The sequence below is a fragment of the Leopardus geoffroyi genome, chromosome E2 (genome assembly GCF_018350155.1).
Source record: "Leopardus geoffroyi isolate Oge1 chromosome E2, O.geoffroyi_Oge1_pat1.0, whole genome shotgun sequence".
NCBI lineage: Eukaryota > Metazoa > Chordata > Mammalia > Carnivora > Felidae > Leopardus > Leopardus geoffroyi.
The window spans coordinates 52,060,608-52,088,110 of record NC_059335.1 but is presented as its reverse complement, the minus strand read 5'-3'; the positions used below and the strand labels follow the sequence as shown (position 1 = coordinate 52,088,110).

Here is a 27,503-nt window from a genome sequence, read left to right as displayed (position 1 = left end):
GAAGGTTTACAGGAAACAAATCTTGGAAATGGAATTTTATGTTTGGCCAGACTAACTAAAATGGGAATGAGTTTACTTAAGTTTTTAAAGAATGATTTTATTTAATTTTTTAATGTTTATTTATTTTGAGAGAGAGAGACCATGAGCAGGGGCTGGGCAGAGGGAGAAAGAAAATCTTTTTTTTTTTTTTTTTTTTAATGTTTATTTGTTTTTGAGAGAGAAATAGACAGAGTGTGAATGGGGGAGGGGCAGAGAGAGGGAGACACAGAATCTGAAACAGGCTCCAGGCTCTGAGCTGTCAGCACAGAGCCTGACGCCAGGCTCTAACCCAGAACTGTGAGATCATGACCTGAGCCAAAGTCAGACGGTTAACTGACTGAGCCACCCAGGCACCCAGGGAAAGAGAAAATCTTAAGCAGGTTCCAGCTCAATGCAGAGCCCAACATGGGGCTCGATCTTAGGACAATGAGATCATGACCTGAGCCAAAATCAAGAGTCAGACACTCAACCGATTGAGCCACCCAGACGCTCCAAGAATGAATTTTATTTATTTATTTGTTTGTTTGTTTGTTTGTTTATTATGTTTATTTATTTTTGAGAGAGACAGAGTGCAGGCAGAGGGGAGGCAGAGAGAAGGAGACATAGAATCTGAAGCAGAGTCCAGGCTCCAAGCTGTCAGCACAGAGCCGGAAGTGGAGCTTGAGCCCACAAGCTGTGAGATCATGACCTGAGCTGAAGTCAGATGCTTACCCTTAGGCTGAGCCACCCAGGCGTCCCCAAGAATGAGTTTTAATATCAGAAGTATACTTGTAGAATATTAGAATTTAGTTTTCTCTCTGTTAAAAGGACTAAGTTTTCCTGGACTATTAGTCTGCGCTTGGTAAGAGATTGTGAAAGGTGTTTTTTTACCTTTTGGGTAACCTACTTGGAAAGCAAAGATTCCGTGTCTTACCAAAATAATTTACTGTGCTTCATGTTGTCTTTATCGGGTCTTTGATTACATAAGAAAACCCAGTCTTCTTAATGTTAGAAGAACGAAGTTTTGTTCACAGCTGTGTAACCTTCTCCATTCACCTTTAAAATTGTCTATTGTCATGTTAGTGAAATAGATAAATATAACTTCATAATGATCTGAGATCCTATTTAGGCCAATGTTGGCATCTTTTGGCACTCTGGCAACTTCCCCAAATCATGTTCTCAATGGAGTTTTTTTGATCTCAAAATAACTTTGAGATGTGAGGGTCCCTGTGCACACATGCACGTGCGTGTGCACACGGACGTGCGTGTGCACAGAGTCAGGGAGGGGCAGAGAGAGGGAGAGAGAGAATCCCAAGCAGTCAGACGTTCCACCAACTGAGCCATCCAGATGCGCCAAAGACTTCTATTTTTTTTTCAAAATTTTTTTATGTTTATTTATTTTTGAGAGAGACAGAGTGTGGGCAGGGGAGGAGCAGAGAGAGAGGGAGACACAGAATCCAAAGTAGGCTCCAGGCTCTGAGCTGTCAACACAGAGCTCCACATGAAGCTTGAGCTCACAGACTGCGAGATCGTGACCTGAGCTGAAGTTGGATGTTCAATCGACTGAGCCACCCAGGCACCCCTGCCCCCAGGACTTCTGTTAAGTTAAGTTATCTAGATTGACACTCCCCAACCCCTTTGGACTCTTGCAAGATTGGAAAAGTGAGGCTTTGAGCGGAAGACTTCGGGATAAGGCAGGTAGGCCCAAGTAATTCATTTTTACAGTGAAAGGTTGGCTCTTTTCATCCTGGTTATGAATGGCTGACGTGCCTGCCATATCTCAGTCTGGACCACTCTGGTTCATGCCCAATGTGTGTAAGATAACTGATCAGTTCCTAGAATAGTCGGTTGTGGATTCTCTGACCAGTTTCGTTTTCGATGATCCATGTTTTTTGGCCCAAAGATTGAGCATTCTCGGTTGATGCCAAGTCATGTTCATCATATCGTTAGCACGATACAGATTGATTAGTGAAGTCACCCTCCCTAACACTCTCCATGCCGATGATTCAGCCTGTGGAGCTGCCGTTGTGCAGTCAGGCGGGGCGATCACCGGGACAAATATCCCAGAAACCACCTGGTTGAGTGCTTTTTGTAAATGAGCTCCCGGAGGCAGAACAGACTTGTCTGCGGACCATAAATGAACTAATAATCAACCTGACCGCTTAGAATGGAAGGAGTGCAAAGAAATCTGATTAAAAAGGCCATGATGGCTGACCTCATGATATTTTAGTTATGGCTAGCTGATTGATGGATGTGCCATAAAAATGATATTTAAATACATTTAAAAGACAAAAAAAAAAAAAAAAAAGAATGGAAGGAGTGGGGAAGACAGTGTGAAAGACCCTCCACAGCTTACCTGTCTCTGGTCCAGTCTTGTGATGGTGGCATTAGCTCCGTAAGCGTTGCAGGATTCGACCACGTAATATGGACTGAGCCCCAGCACACAGCAGGTCTCCCCCATGGGAGCCATCAGCCACCACAATGATTTTGGGCCAGCCTAGCACTACACCCTTCCTCATCAAATCAGCTGTAAACTAAGATACAAAGTGAGCAGCATTTGCACAAACATGTACCCATCACATGGATGGTTTCTGTTGATGACTGAGGTGGTGGCAAGCAAACATACTTCGCTGTTCTGTTTGCTGTTGCTGCTGCTACAAGTATTCACGACGTTATCATTCACATAATTGTCTCAACGCTTAGAATCATAGCTGCAATTTAGGACCTATCTATTATTCTAGGGATGAACTAAGAGTTGTAGGTGTATGCTGGCATTCAGTGTCAACAGTTCTATGAGGTAGGTGTTCTGGTTAAGTCCATTTTATAGATGAGAAAAACAGGGATTGGAGAAGTGAACTTACTGTCCAGTATCAAAGAGCTAATACGTGGCAGTCCTAACTGAACACAGGTCTCCTACTTCAAAGCTCACGGGGTTTGTTTTGTTTTGTTTTTTTGCCACTCCTCCGGTAGGTACTAGAGATGCAGAAGGGAATACAACATAGTGTCTGCCCTCAAACCTAGAAGGTTACATGACTCATTTGCAGAAATAATTGTCAGAGTAGAATGTCATCTTTCGCCCACTTTTAAGCAGCGTTGTCTTTTTATTGTTGAATTATAAAGAGTTCTATGTATGTCCTAGCTACAAACCAGATACATGATTTGCAGAGATTTTATCCCATTCTGTTGATTGCCTTTTTTTTTTTAGTGGTTTCCTTTCAAGCGCAGACATTTTAATTTTGATGATGAAGTGTGATTTGTCCATTTTTTTTCTCTTGTTGCTTGAACCATTGCCTAACCCAAAGTCACAAAGACTTACACCTGTGATTTCTTCTAAGAGTTTTATAGTTTGAGCTCTGACATTTAGAGATTGGACCCATTTTGAGTTGACTTTGGTACATGGTAGGAGGAAAGGCTCCAAACTGATTCTAATTCATATAGCTATCAAATGGTCCCAGTATCATTTATTGAAAAGATTATTTTTCCCCATTGAATGCTCTTGGCACCCTTGACAAAAGTCAATTGCCCGTAAATATACAAGCTTATTGTTGGACTCTCAATTTATTCCATTGTTCTGTATCTGTCCTCATGTCAGTGTCATGCTGCCTTGATTACTCTAGCTTTGTAGCAACTTTTGAAGTTGGGATGTGTGAGTTCTCTAATTTTTTGTTTTGTTTTGTTTCTAGATTGTTTTGTCGACTCTGGTTTCATGTACTTCTATATGAATTTTAGGATCAAGCTTGTCATTTTCTATATGTCTTATGTCTTTTTATTTCTGCCAAGAAGCCAGCTTGGAGTTTGATCCTGATAGCATTGGTTCCCTGGATCAATTTGTGGCTTCTGGGAAGGGCTCACTCTGTGTCAAGCCCTATGCTAAGCATTTCACTGGCATTATATCACTGCATCCTCTAAGAACCTTATGATATATATAGGTACAGTGACCATGCCCATTTTATACATGAGGACAGTGAGGCTTTTAGAGTGTCAGAAGTCTAAGTTTCTCGAGAAATAGATTCAGAGACAAGATTTTCATGCAGCAGGTTCACTGAGGTGGGTCCGCAGGCTTAACATCTGGAGGGCAGGAGGGAAGCCGTGTTGGGTAAAGAGAGCAGTTGAAATGAGATGCGGTTACAACAGAGGTCTCAGCCGATCCCAGAACTGAGGCAAGACTCCATAGTTTTAGAAATAAACTCTAGGAAGCTAAAGCTAAAGCTTCGCCTCACTAACTGTGTTTAGTGAAAGTGTGCATGCTGTCTCGGTGGTCTGGGCTCACTGAGGTAGGATCTTTCTGATGGCCGTCCCTGCTCCTCAGCTCACCTGACTTCCAGAAGAGGAGCCTGTAAACACTCTCTTTCCCAGCAATTGACATGTGAAATGCAAAGAGTCTGAGCAATTTAATAAGGACTCATCTTTCCTTGACTGTCAGCATGGCAAGCCTACAAATCTTGTACTCTGGGAGCTTTAGGTTGCTTTTCAGGGCACAGCTGAGTCTCCACAATCAATACAATTTAACCATTTGCTCATGTTTTGCCAGAAGTCCGTAATGCGTTGACAAACATCTGATATATGGCTACGAAATTTAGATTTAGAGTTCCAAAGATCGAAATAGAGGATTCTCAACTTGAGCTCCTAAGGCCCCTGAAATGGTTAGTGTATGTAAATATATGTGTTTTATGGGAGGAAGACTCAAGCTTCCCTGGTAGACTTCATAACCCCCCACAAAATACAGGACCATTGGTTTAAAAAAAAACAAACCCGAACTCTCCCCCCACCTTTTTTTTTTTTCATTTATATATCCACTTCTTGGTTTTTCCTGATCTTGCTGAAAATTGGTCTTGGGTTGATAATCTGGATCTCTGGCGTACCATGAGGATAACAAGATGGAAAATCGCAATCCATCATATTACCATGCATCTAGTAATTAAACCATACACCGGTGGCCCAACTCTGGTCTTTTCTGCTCATCAGAGAGTTGGGCATTATGCTAAAAGCTTTTGCCTTGCTTTAAAATACTTGTTTGCATTTTAATCTATCCCACAAATATTTCTATACTGTATTATACTAGGTGATATGCAGAGTCTATGTGGTGTACAAAAGGTTACCTATAATCTCAATAGGTCTTCAGTCTGTTTGAGACTTAAATAGAAGGAAGGGAAAGTGACATTTATTGAGCATTTTTGTTTTGTCAGGAGGCTAAAAGCATATATTATCCTGTTTGCCTCTCAACAATCTGAGGTTGCTATTGTCCATTCCCTCAACTGACAATTCTTTTTATGAACCAGAAGACCAAGGCTCAGGGAATTTGAAGAACTTGTCCTTAGTCACATAGAAAATGAGTGGTGAAGCATATTTAAGAAATGCCATGCATGCTCTTGTTCTTGCTTATACATCGGGGCTCTTCCTCTTTTCTCTTGTAAGGGATTCTCAGTGAGTGGTCAAGCAAGACCCTAGAAGTTCCTTTTAACTTTAAGCATGGGAGAGGAGGACTGTTCCTATCCCAGCAACAACAGTATCAAAGGAGGATGAGGGAGAGAAGAGAGAGCTGAAATAAGGGCTCTCCACTTTACCCCGTTTCCCCACCCCATTTGTTTGAAAGGAGAGGTCAACTCTGACTAGCATGGAATAATTTTCAGAGTTGAGAGGTCTGAGAAGAATAGTTAGGCTTCCTTCTTTTTCCTGGAAAGGAAACTGAAGCGAGGAGATTATCAGTACCACTCAGATGATTTAATAGAGTATTCCATCCTTGTGGTCTTCTCAGCCTGCCTTCACATGATAGCATATTCACATGATAGCATGAAAGCATATTTCTGTCCCTGCTGCCTCTGTAGTCCTAACTTTTAAGTCTAACACTAAGAATGCATGATTATTTGCTGTGTACTAAGCACACATGCTATGTGTTTGTGGGAATAAAACTACTACGTTCTGCATATGTTTCCACTTAGTGGATTATACTAGAAACACCCCAAAGGTGCATGGTCTGCATAGGGAGACCTCAGAACAGGGCTACCCCAACGCTCAGTGTCAGGAAACTTACCAGTGCTAGCTAAATGTCTACTTCGTGCCATACATTGTACTTGACATATCCACACACCTTATTCCATTTCATCTCCAACAATAATCCTTTGAGCTTGGTTCAAGGATATCCAATTTTTAGTGGAGGACACTGAGTACCTGAGAAGTTAAGAAATTTCTTTTATTTCATCTGGTAATTAGTCATTGGTGGAGCCCACGTGTGAGATCAGGTTGACGAATCCTACTTTCCCCCTCTACGTGGATGCTTGTCCTAGCAGGTTAGCACACAGGGATTGGGATCTGAGCACCTGGCTACACGGGAGCTGAGAATGCTCTCCAGGGGCTTGGCTTTTATTCTGTGCCCCTTGGGGAATCCAGCAGATACCCAGGGTGGAGTATGTGTGTGTGGGTATGGGTGTCATCTTCTCTACAGTTGGGAAAATGTGCTCACGATGGATGAAGAACAAAACAAAGCTAACATCCATTGCATACTTACGGACATCTGCTAAGGAGCCTATGGACATTGTCTAATTCAACTGTCATAATGACCAATAGAGGCAGGTACAGACCTACAGATAAGATGAACCTTGTAGAAGTTAACTTGCCCCAGTTAACTAAGCAAGTTTGCTAGTTAACTAGCAAGTTAGGAACCTTACTTTGTACCTAGGTCTGACTGACCTCAGAGCCTTAATCACTTTGTTGCTTTGCATCTAATATCAAGAGCAATTATTCTTTCTGTACCCAACATCCCAGCCTCTGCTAAACTGCAAAAACCTTTTATTTCTGGACAGTTCAGTTAAGTAAGTTTTATTGCCTAATGTCAGAGTGCTTTCTTTTTTTTTATAAAGTATTTTTTTTTATTTTTTTTAACGTTTATTTATTTTTGAGACTGAGAGAGACAGAGCATGGACGGGGGAGGGTCAGAGAGAGGGAGAAACAGAATCTGAAACAGGCTCCAGGCTCTGAGCGGTCAGCACAGAGCCCGACGCGGGGCTTGAACCCACGGACCGTGAGATCATGACCTGAGCCGAAGTCGGACGCTTAACCGACCGAGCCACCCAGGCACCCCAAGAGCTCTTCCATTTAGAGAGCTGCCAACTTGAGATAACCTCCCTCTTTAGTTTGTTGTTGGTTAGTCATTCACTGGGGCTGCTGTTAATTTTAATTAGTTGTTTGACCTTTGACCACTATAAAGTTCATCTGATTAAAAAATATTTTCTTAACATAGAAAATTGGCAACAAATACCAAAAGCTCTAGGTCAGCCAGGCCAGACATGCTTGAATAAATAACCACAGAGCTTATAAAATGTCTGCCAATGCCCTTGACATTTGTAGAGAGACATTTATGACCCCAACACAATCTTTACTATCATTGGGTTATTGCTAACATACGGATCTTGACTTGCTCACGAGCTTTGATTTTTCCAATGGCAAACTTTTGCGCCTTATGCTTTTCACATTTTCTGCATTACTGGTACTACACAGATCTCATCCCAATTAAGATACACACACACACACACACACACACACACACACACACACACACACACACACATCTATGTATACTTTCTCAGCAAAGAAAGTTAATGCCATGTTAATGGTACTCTATAATACAGAAAGGCAACAGAAAGCTTCTGTAGTGGACGGGGAGAGAGGGCTACAAAGACAGCAGAAAGAATGTAAATTAAGCATAAAAGAAGATTTCCACCTTGTTGGAAATTGGAGACGTCTAATGAAGTTTCAAATTGTTATCTGGCAAGAACGTCCTTCTTGGAAGATGCCTAGAAGTAGGGTCAATTTCTTTGGTAATTCTTGGATTTAGGAAAAGACTCTTGGATTTTGTAAGTTTTCCTACAAATCCATATATCCATTTATTCTTTACTTAAATCTCTTGATTGAGCTCTTATTCTTTGGTGGTGTACAGATTGCTAGGCAGAAGTAACTTGGTGGAAAATACTTGAAAGAATCGGAAGGAGGGAAGAATAAGTACGATACTTTGCTTCTGGTCAGAATTTTCTCGTTAAATTTATACACGTGTAGACTGTTTTTCCTCCACTATTTTGAGGTTGAGCTTCCTTGGTTATAACCTTCTCCCTACATTGTAAATTGGGGTGGAAGCTGGTCTCTGGGGGCTAGATCCATGTTACTGGCAAAAGAAAAAGTTCTTAAGACCTAGTCTCTGCTTCACGTGATTATTTTTCCCTTTCTCTGTAGCTGCACTGTGGTTGTTAAAAATGTCTTTGTTTTTTCTACAAAGTGGGCTGCAACTTAGGTCAATGGAAATCTTGGTTACTGAAATATTAAGCTCTCAAGTGAGTCGGGGGTATAACTGTCAAACGTGTTTGACAAGCACAAAAGTATCAAAATAAGTTGGTCCATTAAAGTCCACTTACATATATAAAACATTTTCCTCAATTTAAAAGTAATGTATCTGCTCATTTTAGAAAGTGTGTAAAAGAGGGAAAACACAAAGAAGAAAATAAAATTCACCCATAAAATCCTTCATCCAGAAGTAACAGCTTATTAACAATTTAATGCATTCCTTTTCAATCTCATGTGCTTGCTAATGGCTGTGTGTCTAAAAATCTACAATAGTGTCTGCTCTATTGTAAACTTAGTAACTATTTGTGGTATGTGAACAGGATGATTTATGTGACCAGAGTCTGTTTGGGTTTTGACTACTGTGAATGTTCTGTCAGTTATAGCTATAAGCAACATTAATCTCTTCTGAGTTATTCCTGCTTGGTACTTGATTTCCTTTGGGTGTTTGACCTTGAGAGCCTGCTCTCCAGATTTATCTACATAAATATGATAGTACATGTTAAGGGTGCTAATAGCTTAATTAGATAATATAGCCCCATGTTAATGTTAATATTAATTTTAACCTGTAGTATGCCCCCAGAAGGGAGTGGTAGCATGTGGTGTTAGAGAACTGACCCTGAAGCCATGCAGATATGGATTTTAATCCTGACTGATTACCTTCCAACCTTTGCGGCCTCAACAAATTACTTAATCTCTTTGAGCCTTAATTTCCCCATTGCTAAAATGACATAGTAAAAACATATCCTATGGTTATTGTGAGATGAAAATATGTACAAGGAAAAAAAATCACTAAATAAATTTGAATGGCCCACACTGGGACTCAGAAAATTCTTTTTTTTTAATGAAAAAAAATTGTTTTAAGAAAATTCTTGGGGTGCCTAGGTGGCTCAGTCAGTTAAGTGTCTGACTCTTGATTTTGGCTCAGGTCATGATCTCATGGTTTGTGTGTTTGAGACCTGTGTCAGACTCTGTGCTGACAGTGCAGAGCTTGTTTGGGATTCTGTCTCTTTCTCTCTCTCTCTCTCTGCCCCTTTGCTACTCATGACCTCTCTCTCTCTCTCTCTCTCTCTCTCTCTCATAAACATTAAAACAATTCTTTAAAGAAGACATGGCTTGGGGCGCCTGGGTGGCTCAGTCAGTTGAGCATCCAACTTTGGCTTAGGTCATGATCTCGTGGTTCACCAGTTCAAGCCCCACGTGGAACTCTGTGCTGACGGCTCAGAGGCTGGAGCCTGCTTTGGATTCTGTGTCTCCGTCTCTCTCTCTGCCCCTCCCCCGCTCACACTCTGTGTCTGTCTCTCAAAAATGAATAAAAACACTTAAAAAAAAAAACATGGCTTGTGCCATGTAAATTTTTATAAGTGGAAAAGCCATACTGTTATAAGGTTAAATAGTACCCTAGATTTTTTTCCCCCAAATGAACCATGCTAAAAGATGACAAATATTAAAATTGATCATTCAGTCTTCAAAGAGAAACTCTAGGGCTGATGGGCTGATTTGGGTTGCTCATTCTGGCTAAATCTACACCTTGGAAAATTACTGTCATTTTAATCTTCTTCTCCTTGTTCTTTGAATACTCAGGAAATTTCTTTTCTCAGAGCCACGTGTCATTTGATTTTTGAGCATTTGCTTCTAAAAAGATGAGGCCCCTTTTATCTTAAGTTCTTGGAAATCAGTTTGCAGCTGGTGATAATTTTCACTTTCTAAGCCTCTCCTATAAGTAACAGACTGCCATGCCCTTCTACCTGCACTGTCTCATAAAATTGCCACATAAACTTTAATGAAGTAAGGGTATTATTCCACTTTCTAGCTATCTTCAAATGTTATAGAATTGCTTTCTGTCTGTCAAAAAGCTGATTTGGCAAGAAAAGAAGACAGCCGTGTCCATCAGTTGTCACTGGCCCCCTGTGGTCAGCTGGTGTTGGAGCTGGGGGTGGTCGAGAGGCTACTAAGTCAGGGGCGATATGTTTTCCCAGGCCTCTCGTCACCTTGGTGCGCAGGGGAAGGCAGAGACTAGGTCGCTGCCCCTTCCTCTCCAGGAGGCTGAGCAGGGGCTCCTGGAAGGCGCCAGTAGTGAAAAAGTGACCATTGCGCCAACAGCCCTCCATGTTGCCGAAATCCACTCCTCTTGGCCAGAGGTAGCGGACATTGGCTGGGTCCAGTGCAATCTGTTGCGGGCGCCCCTGCGGCGAGCCCCAAGAGCGCGTCCTGCGGGGTCAGCTTCAGCACCCGCTTGAGCGGACAGCGACGAGTGCCGTGTCAGCCCCACCCGCCTGGGCCCGACCACCAGCAGAGCCGAGCAGGCGCGCTGCCTCCGCGGCCGGTCTGCGGCCGCCCCGACCGCCACCACCAGCAGCCCTGCCAGCCGCGTGCCCACCACCGTGTCCGGCGCCGAGGCACTGCTGTTGGGCCCCGTGGTCCCTGCGCCCATCGCTTCCAGGGATCTTGCGCTGCTACAGCCACTACGCTACCCCGGGGCAGGGCCCCTCCCCTCCAGCCTGCACACCGCCCCCCCCCCCCCCCCGCCCCGCGCCTTGACACCTCTCTCCGGCTTCTGGGGTGTCAGCAGGCAGACCGCCCAAACACGTAAATAGTTCCAGAAGTGGTTGCTGATAAGTATACCCCTTCATTGGGCTCAAGGCCGTGGTCACCCTTAGACATCCTGATGTCACCTCTTGAGACCTTCTAAAGCCTTGTTGTTTTACCCCCACTGTATTTCAGAACAGGTTTGTCGTTGTTTGTCATTCTGTTCTTTTGGTAACTTTCAGTTTAATGCCGGTCTCCTCTATGTTTTTGTTCTTTACTGTAGGCCCAGTTCTTAGCACACCTTGCCATTTGTGTAACCCAAATGAGTATACCAGATGTAATAATAATGTTACCTGCTACGCGTGAGGCTTCTTACCAGTGCTGCCCGTCTGGCGCCAGCATCTGGGTTTTTTAAATTTATTTATTTTTGGGGCGCCTGGGTGGCGCAGTCGGTTAAGCGTCCGACTTCAGCCAGGTCACGATCTCGCGGCCCGTGAGTTCGAGCCCCGCGTCAGGATCTGGGCTGATGGCTCAGAGCCTGGAGCCTGTTTCCGATTCTGTGTCTCCCTCTCTCTCTGCCCCTCCCCTGTTCATGCTCTGTCTCTCTCTGTCCCAAAAATAAATAAACGTTGAAAAAAAAATTAAAAAAAAAAATAAATAAAATAAAATTTATTTATTTTTAACTCAGTAGAGTAATGAATGTTTGTCACATGAACCATTACCAAAAAAAAAAAAAAAATTGAACTGTTTATTTTTAATCCTCACAGTTTTATGAGTTAAATATTATGGATATTATGAACATTATTGTTTTACTCTGGTTTATTTACAGATTGGTGAAGTATTCAGAGAGGTAAGATGACATCTTCCAGGTCACAAAGCTAGTGAGCACATAAATGCTGGTATTCAAACCCGGGACAGACTGACTCCAAAGTTAGTGGCATTTACAGGGCCTGCTTTTGCTTAAGTGTGTACCAACTTTTTAGAAAGCAACTTAGCGCCATGTTGGAAAGTGTCTAAAGTTATTCCTACCCTTTGATTCAGTAATTCCACTCTGAAAATCTGTATTAACAAGGCAGGAAAATCCAAAGTCAAGAAGAAGAAGAAAAAATCACCACAAAGATGGTAATTACAGCTTTGTTTACAGAAAAAGAAAAATTAAAAGCAAAATTTCCATCTATTTAAATAAATATAAAACATTTATATTTAGTTGTTCAAGTAAAATTCCAATCAAAAATGTGTTTGGAAAATTGCAATCATGTATGTCCTCAAAGAATAACACACTGGAATATTATAGAACCATGGAAAGTATGTTATGAAAAGGCTAGGAAAATGGTTATATTTATAAGTAAAATAAAGCAGGATATAACATTGGTTAATGAAGTATTCTCTACAACTTTGCATGGGTGTTGGTGGAATTAGACCCTGCCCAATAATAAATTTATTTATGCCCAATAAATATTAAATGGATAAATAAATGAAAAAGACTGAGATAAGGGATAATTTCTAAAATGTTTTTAATACTCTTCAATTTTTTTCTTTAAAAAAAATTTTTTTTAATGTTTATTTATTTTTGAGAGACAGAGTGTGAGGAGGGGGAAGGGCAGAGAGAGGGGAAGACATAGAATCTGAAGCAGCCTCCAGGCTCTGAGCTGTCAGTACAGAGCCTGACATGGAGCTCAAACTCATGAACCCTGAGATCATGACCTGAGCTAAAGTCGGATGCTTAACTGACTGAGCCACCCAGGTGCCCCTCTTCAACTTCTTTCTATGGTGAGTTGTTTTGGTTTTATAATGCAGCAAAACTATAAAGATGCCATATCTAGAGTATTTGCTTGCTTATAAATTGTATTTGCAAATCTGAGCTCACAGTGCTGTGAGTGACCTATATCATTCCTACTGATAGATAAGGTTTAGGGACCCAAAGTTTATTCTTGAAATCCCATATGTCCTAAGTGTAGAGTCTGGGTCTTGGGACTCCAAGTTGCATGACCTTACCTGACCTTGACCTGGACTGCCATGTTCCAGACTCTGAATTAGGAGACAGGAAAGTGAATTCTAGTCCCTACCCTGTCCCTGGCTTGCTGGGTGATTTGGATAACTCACTTTTCTCAGGGTCTCTCTTTCTTGGACTTTTGCCCTGCTGCTGATCTAAGGTGGCTTTCTTTTCCATTCCCTCTTTCAGTGGAGAGAGGGCTGTCTGAGAAAGGGGTGACCATCATGTCTAATACTGCCCTCTCTGGTCACTCCATCTTCCATCTGCCTGTTTCATTCCTTCTGTTGCTATTTTCATTATGTCATTTAGTGATGCCGTTTTGTCATGTTGATCTTTCCACATTTTGTGATGTCCTTTTCAGAAAAGACCTTGTTTATTTTTTGTGTATTTTGCCTATCTAGAGGGAAGCTCTGTGAGATCATAGCCTAACCTGGGCGATAAGCCAACATAGACTAGTTCAAATGGAAAAGATAACTCATCTTGTCTTGTGTGGCTTGAAGGGATTGGAGTAGCTCGTAGGATTTACAGAAACGGAAACCGGGACCTAAGAGATGATGAACTCAGCATGATGTGAGCACACATACATATGCTTATTTCTCCCCCCACCCCAACCCCACCTCATCATTTCCTATCATCACCATCTTTGTCTTCCTTCATTCTGCACATTGCATCCATCTGGAAGGGAAGAATTCTGCCAGAAGCCCTAAATTCACTGTTCCAATGTAGCATCTCCGGCAGAAAGAGTTTTGTTGTTCGGTGTCAGAGGGCAACCACCGGAAGATTCTACCTGGCTTTTCTTGGGTGGTGTACGACTCTTGGAACCAGTCACGCTAGGAGTAGAATTGTCATCTGTGCTTGCTCATGTGTGTGCATGTGTGTTTTTTTTTATCATTAGTGTATATTCAATTTGGCGTTTCTCCACAAAAAGTTATTTATTTTTAAGTGTTTATCTTATTTATTTTACGGGTGGGCAGAGAGAGAAGGAGAACCACGAGATCAGGACCCAAGCCGAAACAAGAGTTGGCCACTCAACCAACTGAGCCACCCAGGTGCTCCTAAAAAAACTTATTTAAATCATTGACCATTTTGTGGTGTTCTATTTAAACTGCATATTAATAAGCTGTAAATCCACATAGCTTCCATATGTGAACAGAAGTACTAGTATTTTCTTCTTAGATTCCAATGGATAGTCTTGCTCTCCTCCTCTGTGCTATGTTTTTATATCCTTGAGTGTGGGTACCATAACTTCCTTTCTGTTCCTCCAATATTGCCTAGCAAATACCTAATCAGTAGGTACCCTCTGAATTTCTGACATCAGATTAAATTCTCTGCTTAACTAGCTGAATTTGTGGCTTCTTCATTCATTGTATGTGCTTTATTTGAGGATATGATTAGTTTTCACTACCCTCAGAGCAGGAAAGACTATAACTTTATTTTTAGTTTAAGAAATGCTATTCAGCAATGCTAGGGAAGAGAAACAAATCATTAAGCATTGCAATAAGTTCTCCTTCACATCATGAATTTGAGCCTCTCTTATTGATGTTTCCTTTAATTAATTGATTTTTACCTTGTCCCTCATTTAATGATATGGATGGCATCTGTGGCAAGTAGAAAAATTGCTCTCAGTATTGTTCTTCGCTCAGATGAACTGTAGATCTTACCCTTGACATTTGAGCTAAAGTGAAACAAACTTTCAGGAATCCATCAGAGATTCTCTGGGCAAGTAACTAAAGCTTCAGGCCCTTGCAGTCAGACTGCGGTGCGTGATCTAGGGGCGTGGTTTCACTTCACGGTAGAAGTGCTGAAGTTGGGACCTTAGCCCCCGACCCTTGGGATCTGCAATTTAACAGATTTCCCAGGTGATTTGGAAGCACAACAAAGTTCGAGAAGCACCGCTCTAGAGATGAGAATCAGCTTCCTGGGAAAACTTGTAGGGCCTTGACTGTTGGGCTTTGAATATAATTGATATCTTCAGGAAGCCTAAGTGTTAACCCGAGGGATGACAATGTTAATGAATGTTGATGGCCTCCTACCATGAACTTGTGAGAGACATTACTAATTTCTCAGGCTGCCCTTTCCACCAGACTTTAGGATGCTTGTCCACATTCTCTACCTAGTCTGGTAGCTTTCATGGAGACAGAAAAGTTGGCCTAAGAGTTAAGACCTATTTATGAATCTTGCCTGAAGACCAATTGTTGTTTCCTAAATAGTGCCCCACAAGCCAAACAGACCAAAGGGAAACCTAGGTTAGGGAATCTTGTGGGTGTGGCTTTGGGATAATTTGTTGGGGAGGTAATGAAATCAAGATCATGAGTTTGGCCTTGGGCAAACCAGATAATTTCTTCATCCACTCCTTTCTGTCTTGTTCTGTCTCCTGTCCATCTGCTTGCTCTTCCTCATGCTGAACTCATTTTGATTTCCCATCACTAACCTTCATCCAATCTTTTGAATTAAGTGTCTTCTCTTGCTCTTTCTGGTTGGGGTACTTGGGAGAAGGATCATCTTAGTATCTATAAGTCTTTTCTCCTGGGAACCCAAACTCTGACACTGATTTCTATGATCGCTGGTTGTCTTTATTCACCCTTTTGAAACAATCTCAGACTTATCAAGGTCATCTGTTTCGGGGCACCTGGGTTGCTCAGTCTGTTGAGCGTCCGACTTCAGCTCAGGTCATGATCTCAGAGTCTGTGGGTTCGAGCCCCACGTCAGGCTCTGTGCTGACAACTCAAAGCCTGGAGCCTGCTTCCAATCCTGTGTCTCCCTCTCTCTCTGCCCCTCCCCCAGTCTCATTTTGTCTCACTCTGTCTCTCAAAAATAAATAAATATTAAAAAAAATTTTTTTTAAAAAAAAGGTCATCGGGGCGCCTGGGTGGCGCAGTCGGTTAAGCGTCCGACTTCAGCCAGGTCACGATCTCGCGGTCCGTGAGTTCGAGCCCCACGTCGGGCTCTGGGCTGATGGCTCAGAGCCTGGAGCCTGTTTCCGATTCTGTGTCTCCCTCTCTCTCTGCCCCTCCCCCATTCATGCTTTGTCTCTCTCTGTCCCAAAAATAAAAATAAACGTTGAAAGAAAAAAAAAAAAATTAAAAAAAAAAAAAAAGGTCATCTGTTTGACTAAAACATTAGCCCAAAAAAGAAATCGATTAGAGTCCACTTCCTTGCCCACTTAAACAGGCTTGATATTATTTCAGTTCCCCCACAGTTACCAAGGATGTAGGATCTGAGTCAACGTTTTAAGATTCTGCTCATAACTCCACTACTTCCTGGCACGTGATGTGGGGCATGTCACCACATCTCTCTTTTTTCACTTTGTTCTTCTGCGGAATGAAACAATTCTGGAGCCTAACTCCCAGGGTTGTTCTGGAGGTTAATGAGAATCATGTAAAATTTGGTACAGTACCTGGGATATGATGAGAATGGAATACCATTAATGTCTACTAATTTCATTATTGTCATAATCTTTAAGGAGATTCTGGTTGTGTTGGAAAGAGTTGGTCAGGGTCAACCAAAACCAGTTGTAGGTACAATTTTCTCTTCAATATTCCCCTCCTCCCTCCAGACTTTAAGTCTTTATTGTCATATAAAGTTATTCTCCTAAGACATCTAAATCACCAGTTCAGTCAGATACGGGGTATTTCCTCCCCCCAAATTGTGCCAAGTTTGATATAAACCAACATAGTTTGAATAACTATAATCAACATCCAAATACATTCACATCAATCAGAACTCAGGCTTTATTATTATGCAGTAAAAGAAACTAAAACTTAATTCCAAGCACATGTAATTGATGTTTGCAGAGAAGGATATTGCTCATAAGACATACCCAATATTTAAGGGAAAAAATGACACTTACTTGAAGAACATAATATACTTAGAATTGTTGGATTCTAAGAAGCCCATTTCCCAGAAGCCTAAGCTTTGTAATTTCTTATTAGGCAATGAGGTTATTTTACACAATCTGGTTAAACTAGTTAATGGAAATAGCATTTGACAGAATAAAATATTGCATAGATGTATCACTCCAAAATAGTACTATTGAAATCCAATGTTCAACCTCCAAAGATAGAGTGCCCCTAATAAACTTAAATATATGCTTGTTGAAATATATGTAAGTATATAAAGTATATAAAAAAAGGAAGCTGACATATTTAATATCAGCTCTCCATTTTATCCAGGAGGATAACGATACGAAAGCAAGGGAAAAGTAGACATATTTTCTTTTTCCTATTTTATTTCCCCATTCAGTCTGCCTTTGGGTTACTCATTCAAGTCAGAAATTGTAACGTAATGCTGGGGCTAGAAGTTGACCAAATATGCTCCTTTTCAGGTCATGACTGAGCATTTTCAGAATCAGCGTGTATATATGGTGGAGGAAGAGGGTCTTGAAGAAAAGAAAGTTAAATCAGAACACTTCTGAGAAATTTGTATTCTGAGGTGGCAGACACAGTACAAGTCCCACCAGGGGATGCAGCCACTCAGAAAGGTTAACGGGCCAGCAAGGGGCTGTGACTGGGATGGAACAGATGGGGCATCAGGCGGAGAGGTTTCTAGATTATACCGCACCCTGAATCTCTGATTTAGAGAATTCTCATCAAGAAAATGTCTGCTAAACTTCCAAGAGAAAATCTTCTAGCCTAAGCTTGTTTTTCTGGATTTTGTATTTTTAACAAAGACCTGGTTTCTGGATAAGGGAGAGGGCCTAGGAAATTGGGGAGGATTTGAGAGCCCATTTTGCAGAAGCCACATCAACAGTGTGCACGTAGGTGGGTCATTATTTTCTGATCTGTAGCCCACAGAGGGCAACATCACAATGAAACGTGATAGCGAAATTGGATATCTCTTGTATTCCTACGGGCACAGATGCCCATGTGACAATTCTGACTTCCTCTTGTGAACCATCAGCCTATAAATCGTGACCGAGCTTGCAAAGGGTGTATCAAGGGATGATAAACTCGCATATGTACCTCTTGGTGCTACGACAGACCTCGTCACTCCATTTGCCCTCAGCTGACTGGGAGAACAGAGCACAGTTTTCGCGCTTACCGCCATTAGGCTGTGCACGGTCCCAGTTGAGGAAGGAGATGGTGACTCCGTTGACATCAACAAACTTGCCCTCGGTGACCATGTCATTGATGCCCAGCCAAAAGTCATTGACACCTGGCAGGCTTCTTTTACCATAGTCTCGGAGGGCGTTGATCTCGTCAGAGTTTCTGGGGACCACCAGGGTTCCTCCCTTGGAGATACAGTCTTCGTTAGCTTCATGGAAGTGCTTCAGGCCTTCCGAAGCAAGGTAGCATTTCTTGTGAAACTTTGTGCCTCGGAGACAGACTGTAAAGATGTGAAATTGGATATATTAAGAGGCTTTTTGAATGTTAGACATCTAGGGCTGGACTTGGAAAACGGCCATTAATATTTGTGGAATGAATGATATGTGATGATAATGCTGAGTTAACATTTATTGGAGATTTTGTATGTGTCAGACCCTATGCCAAGCACTTTATAATAATGAACTTGTGTCATAATCACAGCAGTCCCATGAAATGAGATTGTATTGCTCTTGTCTTTACATATTGAGGCTGATAGAAGTTGTTATTGTAACAACTTAGTATGTAAAAACGTAACTTACGTAGTATAGATGATCACAATTAGTAAACCCACCTCTGTCCCACCCCACCCTCAAAACATGGTTTTTAGTCTCATGCTGCTTTGATATATACCTACTTGCTAGTTTGTATAGCTCCATTGTGTGCTGAATTTCCTTGCAACTTTTGGGACTGGGTGGTATTTCATAATGATTTTTTTTTTTTCCAACGTTTTATTTATTTTTGGGACAGAGAGAGACAGAACATGAACGGGGGAGGGGCAGAGAGAGAGGGAGACACAGAATCGGAAACAGGCTCCAGGCTCTGAGCCATCAGCCCAGAGCCTGACGCGGGGCTCGAACTCACGGACCACGAGATCGTGACCTGGCTGAAGTTGGACGCTTAACCGACTGCGCCACCCAGGCGCCCCCATAATGATTTAAAAAACAAAACAGACAAAAGTCTGAGCTGACATATGGAGAGACAGTGGTTTTGTTACGTAGATAACTCAGCCCTGGTAATATTGTTTAGGTTATCCAGGATAAACCAAACATAAAGATAGTTTTAGGGCGAAGCATTACAGGGGTGCCTGGGTGGCTCAGTCGGTTAAGCGTCCGACTTCAGCTCATATCAAGATCCCACGGTTCGTGGGTTTGAACCCCGCGTTGGGCTCTGTGCTGACAGCTCAGAGCCTCGAGCCTGCTTCTGATTCTATGTCTCCCTCTCTCTCTGCCCCTCCCCTGCCCACACTCTGTCTCTCAAAAATAAGTAAATGTGAAAAACAACATTAAAAAAAAAGCATTGGAGAACCTCGCTGTGACGGTTACTAGGTGTGTAACTGTTGGAGAAAATACTTAATTTATCTGTGCCTCAGTTTCCTCATGTATAAAATGACGATAATAATAATGGCACCTATCTCATAAACTGTTGGAGGATTAATGTGTTAATGTTTATGAAGTATTTATAGTGCCCAATTGTGGGTAAAGCATTAATAACACCCTTTTGCTTCCTGCATGGGCATTTGACGTTCCTTTAACTTTCGAATTCTGTTCCTGGAAGCCTGATAAAGGGAATATGTCAGTGGTAGTGTCAAGTAACATTGCTTATGGTAAAAATAACCTTGAACTGGTAACATTTAGCTGGCCTGGGAGTTCCTTGATAGGAAGCCATAACTTTAGTTTTCCCTGAAAGTGCTAACTCTTGTAACCGGACAGGTCTCTTGCAGAACCCTTGAAATTCTGCTTCTGGAGTTGTTATGTGAGGTATTGGATCCCGGGGGTATGAGTCTTGTGAGCAAGGGCTATTCTTGAACCCACGCAGTGTGGCTCCCTTTTCCTTATGCCTGGGAGCCAAGAAGGGTAGCTCTGGGACAACAGCTTGGACAGCTGCATCCACTGCTTGGGAGGCCTAGCCCCTTGCAAAGAGGAGTGTTAAATGCTGCCCTCTTTTGGCAGAGCTGTGGTTCTAACCAATGTCCTTCCATTTGCATCTGATGTACAGTGTGGCCCAAGTGAGTCCTGTGATCCTGTATTTAGTTGAACTTCAGCAGATCTCCCAATGGGCACGTAATAACCATCTGATGAATGCTAATTATTTTCGCCCATTAATACTTGCTTCAATTCTGTTTCATTGCCTATCAGAGAAGAATTATGAACACACTTTTAAAATGCATTATTGACACGCCTGTTTTTATTTCTATACCAGCCATATATATAGGAGAAGGGAGTGGAAAACCAAGCTGATTTCCCAAAAACAGTTGTCTCCCCTGCTTTTGAATCCTCTCTCCTGGACACACCTCTGGCTTGTCAATGTCTCTTTCAAAACGATGTCACCTAGGGGTGCCTGGGTGGCTCAGTAGGTGAAGTGTCTGACTCTTGATTTCAGCTCACACTTTGTGAGATCCAGCCCAATGTCGGGCTCTGCACTGACAGCACTGAGCCTGCTTGGGATTCTCTCTCTCTTTCTCCTTCTGCCCCTCCCCTGCTCATATTCTCTCTCTCTCTCTCTCTCTCTCTCTCTCTCTCTCTCTCTCTTTCAAAATAAGTAAACATTAAATAAAAATAAAAAGGTGTCACCTAGGACTTGACGTGTACTCTAGGCGTGGCTTGAATTGCTGGCAAATCACAATTTCTTTTCCTGTCTTTTTTGAGACAAAGCATCGATGGGGATGGGTCGGGTCTTACCTGTCTGTAAGGCTTGCATTTCCTTCAGGGCATTGACTTCTCTCCAGAGCTTTTCAACTTGAGTCTTCAGGTCTCCATCCTTTTCTGGGGGATATTTTCGAGGGGGTGGGGGTGGGGTAGGAGGAATGAAAAGTATGTGATTAGAGTAAGATAAAAGTAAAACAAAATAAAACTTTGGGATCCAGAATGTAAGGTGGGGGTGGTCTTGATGAAACCGACCCCAGTGTACATGAAAATTAACGCATGAAAGGAAGTCGTCCAGGAAGATGCATAGAGCTTGGCTGTGCTAATAAAACCAGAAGGTCCTTCTGTGAGACAGGGCTGCTATGCCTCGCCAGCCCCATCCTGTGGGACTCGCCCTCCATCAGGCATCTAACCTGTTGACTTTCAGAGCATCTTAGAGCAACGTATGTCATCTCTGGACGCTTTCCTTTGGGTTCCTCCCACCTGGAATACACTTGCCCCAACTCTTGTCAATTTCCTTATTGAGCTGAAATATCTCTTCTAGACGCCTCTTCTCGTTACTTTCTCTGTATTAGCATCTATCTGACTAATCTCTTTCTTTGAACCTTTCACTTTTCTTGAGAGCACTTTAATCCATAATTATTTTTTAGTTGCACTTTCATACGTCTTCCTGTCCATGGTGCTCCTGATGCTTAATAGAATGAATAAACAAGATCCTAGGACTGATAGGGACTGCCTTAGATATTGACAGTTTGAGCTCTTCAAAGGCTGGAATTATAATAAATTGTAAGAAATAATAAAAAAAAAAGAATATTGAGAGCCAGCATATACTGTGCACAGGAGCTTAATTCTTTCAATATTCCCATGAAACAGACACTATCACTATCCTCCGCTCACAGAAGAAATAGAGGCACAGAAAGCCGAATAATTAATCTGCCATACGTCAGCCAGCCGCTACGGTGCAGCTGGGATTTGAATCTCTCTCCCTCCAAGTATGTTCTCTTCACATCACTCTGATCTGCTCTTGCACAGTAATTCCTGGGCCCTGGCACATGGCCTTAAAGGAGACGCTTCAAGCTTGGTATGAACTGTCCCCAGCTGCCTCCTTATGTAGATGCCATGTGGGGAATCTGTGTTCTGTCCTGGATTTTTCAGGATGGTCCCAAATCCATGCACGCTGATTCATCCTCCTCTTAAACTTGCAATCTGCCAGCCAGGTGGTCCCACATTTGGGTTAGGAAAATGCTTTCTGGGGTACCTGGGAGTGGACCCCACCTCCTTTTCACTTGATAGTGCACATCGGTCCTCAAAGCATCCAGTAGCTCAGCTCAGAAATACAGTAACCCACGAATTTGCTCAAGGAGACCATTCAATCCAGAGTAAATATAAGGGTGCATTCAGAATGCAAGCCCATCGACTGTTTGTTGGAGGCCAGGTTTGCAAAGACCGTGGGAGACTTGCTTCCAAGTTTGAAGTTGTCAACCATACAAATGTCACCGCCCTTCCCTCTCAGCTTCCTGCTCCATTCTGTATAAATAAGTGCCCTCCACAGGGAAGCTGTAAACTGTAATTAACATGAAGACACATGAATAATATTATACTCCTGAGAGTCCATTATGGCAATCATTATCCAGGTCGCTTGGCTTTGCCTTCTGTCCTTTGTGACAAACGTGGGTGTGTTTTGTATACACTGAATGCAGGGAACAATTATTTCACTGTAAAAATTATATTTTATTCATTTCTATGACACATAATTTATTAAGACCTATGGCTTAAATACCACGGAAATTTTGTTTTTGGAGTTAAATCACTCAATAACCCTTTTGAGTTAAAAAAGAAAAAAAAGAAAAAAGCTTCCTTTCATTTTCTTGATGTTTTTCTCCAAAAGTAGTTTCAGTACAGAAATGCAAAAATAATTCCTGGGAAGCAACCAGGAAACACACATAGGAGTTCTACCCCAATCTCATTAACAACCAAAAAAGGAATATTTGTCAACCTTATTAACCATCAAAGAAATGCAAATTAAGAGACGTGTTTTGTTTTGGGGTTAGGTTAGCAGAGCTTAAGCCGATGATACGATGTTAAACTGTCCAGGTGTGTGTGGGGGTCACTCTCATACTCTGAAGACTGAAGCAGCCTGGGTTGATGCCATTATTTTGGGAGACGATTGGAAAGTGTGCCAAACCTGCGTTTTCTAGAGGTGTATTCCTAACGTCCTACCTTAGCATGGGGTCCATATATGTGTTCAAAGCCATTCACCGAGGCATTGGATCAAAAAAGATGGATTGGAAACCAGACAGAAGTTCACCAAGAGAGAACAGAGTACGTGTATCACGATCCAGCCTTGCAATGGAAGATTATGCGGCTGTAAAAGGGACGGGCGTATGCCTTATGTGGATAGCCAGGCTCCAATAGATGAAAGAAATTAATAGCCAATGCTTATTTGTTTAAAAATATCAAGTTTTCATTGTGCATTAGAAAAACTCTGGTAATATTATTTCCCGACAGGTAATAGTGGGTAATTCTGTGGACAGGGTTGGGAGAGAAAAAAATGGCTTTCCCTTTTGCATTTCTAAAGTTTGGTATCATTCCCAGGTACTTAAAATATTTTAAAATTGTACGTGTTAGTGGAAAGAGAAGTGTTCGGTAAGTTCACGCTTATTGCTTCACTTACTGGTTTAGAATCTGCTTTCTGACCTAACAGCAAAAATTCCTTGGGGAGGCTGATGTTTACGTGGTGTCCCCAGTCAGTTAAAAGGCACACAGAAAGAAGCTTGAGTGAGCTCTTGCAAGTGGGTGGGGGTGGGTTGGGGGAGCTCGGAGCCACCTGAGCTGAATGGCTTCAGAAACGCCCCCACAGCACGCGCGCGCGCGCACACACACACACACACACACACACACACACAGGTCCGCCTGTTCAGGCCCGTCCCCCACCCCTCCCCCCATGGTCACCCCTTTGCCATTGCCTCCCAGCGGTGAAGAGACTCTAGCAATGAAAATGCCCCATCACACAGTGTCTTTGCTCTCCCTGTTCTCATCTTCACCAAATGTTTTATCATTCGTGAGAAGTATTTTAACCTTCCATCCAATAGAGGGAACAGGAAACTGGAGTATTTTATAGGGAAAAGAGATTCCCCCTGAAGAAACCTTGCATCAGACCTAAATCTTAGAAACAAATGCCCCCTGAAAAGGGCACTTTGTAATATATTCAGAGCAGGACACAAGACAAGCCTCCTTTTTACCCAACCCCCCGGCCATGCTGTGTGTCAAATCCAGGCTTGAACTCCATGGGTACGCTTGGTATGTTTTGTTACTAAGGCAGTGAACTTGAGAAAGAAATAGTGTCATTATATTCACCCTGAAATATCCTGAGAGGAAAATGAAAATAACTCAGGGGATGAGCTAAAACATCACACTGCTTCTCTCTTGATACTTTTTTCCTCTTGCTATGGTTCAGCATATTGCAAATAAATTACTGTTTTCTTTGTTCTTTGCAGGATTTTTTTTTTAATTTTGAGAGAAAGAGAGAGAGAGCAAGGGTGGGGCAGAGAGAGAGGGGTACAGAGGATCCAAAATGGGCTCTTTGCTGACGGCAGACAGCCCGATGCAGGGTTCGAACTCACAAACTGTGAGATCGTGACCTGAACCAAAGTTGGACGCTTTACCAACAGAGCCACCCAGGTGCCCCTGTTTTTTTCTTTCTTACCTCTTCACTCAATTCGAGCCACCCAGATTTGGGGATTGCTAGGAGATTCAGTTTTGCATTACAGTGTTTTCGAACATGATGTGACTTCGCATGAAGAAATATTTTTAAATTTAAAAAGAGGTTCAATTTCTCTCTGATGTGAAAAAGCTTAAATGTGTTGCATAGACTGTCCTTATGTTGTCAGGGTTACGAAGACATACGTACGTGATAACCAATGATGAAACGGAAGCCATGTCACAATAACTCTATCCTTACCTATACATTTAATAAGAGTATAGCTCTCTTACAAATACATTTGAACAGTTATACAATATCTAAGAATGAGACAGTATACTCTATTAATCAGTCTATTCTACTCGATCCCTCATTCATAATACCAGATATCCACGTATCTATGTTGACTCTCTCTAAAGAACATTCTGTGTGGCTGAGCTCGCTTGACAAAGGATGTACAATACAGAAACTTTTTCTGTTAAAAACAAAAGGCCTACTGCTGATTCCTTGGAGTATCAAACTGTCCCAGAGAATTAAAAGGTCACTCTGTTTTCTGAAATGCCATATCCACATGATGGCATGGCACGATCACCGGAGACAGTTTTCCCGGCAGAGCTGGGAAATGAACACTGCCCAGTCCCTCCCCACACTGAGCAATCCTAGAATTTTGCTGGAGTGAAAAGCCCCATTACCTTTCACTCGGCGTTTGCTGTGCTTCCTGGCTTTGAATTTGGATGTGTGGCTGGTGGTCTGGTCCAGGAGTAAGGTGATAAGCAGGATGTAAATTACAAGCCCGTTCTTTGCCATGGCTCTTGGGTAAGTCTGCTGACCACTCTGCCAGTTCCTCTGGAGTAGCTAAGAGGCGAGTGGACTGGGCAGCCTCATCTTGCTCTGGAGGACGTGGGCCAGCTTTATAAAAGTGCGTGTGAAGGTTGGCTGGCGTCCTGCTGACGAAATGTTTCAATTCCTCGGCTGGCCACAGCATAAGGTGGCCCCTTGTTCTTGCGTCTCGGGTTAGACTTTTTTTTTTTTTAAATATTCCGGTTACATTTTCTACTTGACTTGCCTTTTCAGAGTGTATGAGAGTTAACTAAGAGCTTAGGGGTGTTACCTGCTTTCTTCTTTTCTTTTTTTAAAGTTCAGGAAGTTTGGAGTCTCTCTGTGAGGACCTCAGTTTGTAAGCCCTTGCTTTGGACCTCCAAAGTTCACTTAATGTTCTAGGAAACTCAATTCGGTTTTCAGGGCAAAAAAAAAAAAAAAAAAAAAAAAAAGGCACACACAAAAAACTAGGAAAGCTACTGCGTGTGTGTGTGTGTGTGTGTGTGTGTGTGTGTGTGCGACATCAGAGTCTACACATGCTCAAGTGTCTATACAGCTCCAGTGGGACTTGGGAATGACTCACTCACAGCGATGGCTAGAGTGGAGAGTCCGTGATAAAGGAGAAGCCTTTCTATTAGGATTTTGTGGATTAACCAAGAACTGTATTTGGGGGAAACACACCTCAAAATGAAAAGAAAATTAAGACAGTGACTTGTTTCCGTAAGAATTAATGTAGAATATCAATTACAGCTATTTTGCAGACCCCCATCGGCCAACACTTTTTTCCTTGCAATTACCCCAAATGCTTAAAAAATACTTTCAAAGGGAAGATAGAAATTAACAGAAGAATAAACTGGAAGACTAGGTATGATTATTCTTACCTTAACAATGGGCTTTTTAGGACAAGTACCGGGGACCAGATAGGCTTTTGTATGAAAAGCAAGGGACTTCCAGACTTCCATTATTTATTTATTTTCTTTCTTCCTTCCTTCCTGTCTTTCTCGCTCGCTCTCTTTCTTTCAGACAATACAGGAAAAATCAAGGGGTGATTGGTTCCTTCTGGATCTTGGGAAAACCAGTCGAATCTGTCTTCATTGCCTTCCTGTCACAGCCTCTCTGTACCCTTCCCACGTATTGATACCAAAGTAAAACCGCTTGATAGAGAAAAGTCTGACATAATTTAGTAAGTGTGAAATAAAGAATGAAGGTTTTACTTATAATGCAGGCTCCTCATACTGATTTGGGCAGTCTACGGGTGGGTAGACATTTGAGGGCGTTGTGGAAAGAAGCTGAGCAAATTTCCCATTCTAATTTCACCTCTTTATCAGCTGTGTGACCTCTGGCAACTCACTGAACCTGCCTGGGCCCGTTCTCACACTTAGGAATGCCTACTTTACAGGGCTATTGGAGAGATTAAGTGAATAGTGGCTATAAACACTTAGCACAGTGCCCAGTGCTTAATGATAATAACAGTAATAATATCTGTAATATCCTTACCATTAATTATAACAGTACATACAATTTATGGAAGACCAGATCTCTTTTGTCTTCAGAGCGAGGCTATGGGATAAGTATTCTATTTATAGATCATCGAAGCTGAGCCTCAGGACAGTTAAGTGGATTTCTTCATCACTCAGATGCCAGTGGAGTCAGAGTAGAATTTAAAATCTAGTTTGGGGGTACAAATTAAAAAAGTAAATAAAATCTCATTTTGATTGACCCTGGAAGGTCTCTCCTCTGACCTGGCCTGAGAAAAGAGATGCTTTGATTTGAATAGGGAAAAGGATCAATGTCTTATAACTGATCGTATGATTGATCGGAAATACTTCTGGCCAGCTTCTCAAATCCTTTACTCTGAGAAGAGATTTCAAGCTACAGACTGGTGGGGGTAAGCTAACGATTTCTCTCGGATCTTTGATCTGTGCTGTGTTCGAACTAGACTTGTAACAAAAGGCTGTCTTTTTCCTTCAAAATGAATCTGTATTGTTTTGGGCTCTTCCTTTCCAGGAGAACCTCTGGCATTTTTTTGAATTTGTTTTCTTGGAGCCAGACTCTAAAGCCTATGCTTTTGTCTTTTTAAATTAATACACTTTATTTTTTAGAGCAGTTTAGAGAAGTTAGTTAGAGAAATTAATTAAATTTAAATTAAATTTAAATTAATACACTTTATTTTTTAGAGCAGTTAGAGAAAAGTGAAGCAGAAAGTATACAGAGCTTGCCCTGCCCACCCCCCCCCCCCAGTTTTCCTATTATTAGCATCTTGCAAAAAACAAAACAAAAAACAAACCATAAAAAAGTCCTGTGCTTGTGTGGTGTATTTGTTGTAACTGATGAATGAATACTGATCTATTGCTGTCAGCTAAAGCCTACAGTTTACATTAGGGTTCACT

At 42.0% G+C, this 27,503-nt stretch overlaps 1 protein-coding gene and 1 long non-coding RNA gene across 2 annotated transcripts in view; one reads left to right on the top strand and one right to left on the bottom strand.

The window, feature by feature from the left end:
• LOC123577661 overlaps positions 1-27,503 on the top strand; it is a 75,938-nt gene that overhangs the window by 10,439 nt on the left and 37,996 nt on the right. The gene's annotated exons all lie outside the window — the stretch shown is intronic.
• CLEC3A (C-type lectin domain family 3 member A) lies at positions 16,582-25,196 on the bottom strand. The gene is made up of 3 exons (XM_045439816.1): positions 24,987-25,196; positions 20,631-20,714; positions 16,582-18,193 (listed from the first exon to the last, which is right to left on the bottom strand). The coding sequence occupies exons 1-3, from the start codon at positions 25,099-25,101 to the stop codon at positions 17,802-17,804; spliced, it is 591 nt and encodes a 196-aa protein (XP_045295772.1). The 5' UTR covers positions 25,102-25,196; the 3' UTR covers positions 16,582-17,801.

Bases quoted from the DNA above. Each gene is read 5' to 3' on its own strand.
- CLEC3A (XM_045439816.1), bottom strand. From the start codon at position 25,101: ATGGCAAAGAACGGGCTTGTAATTTACATCCTGCTTATCACCTTACTC. The intron at 20,715-24,986 runs GTAATGGGGCTT...AATATCCCCCAG, and splicing joins CAGCAAACGCCGAGTGAAAG to AAAAGGATGGAGACCTGAAG. The intron at 18,194-20,630 runs GTAAGACCCGAC...ACATCTTTACAG, and splicing joins AATGCAAGCCTTACAGACAG to TCTGTCTCCGAGGCACAAAG.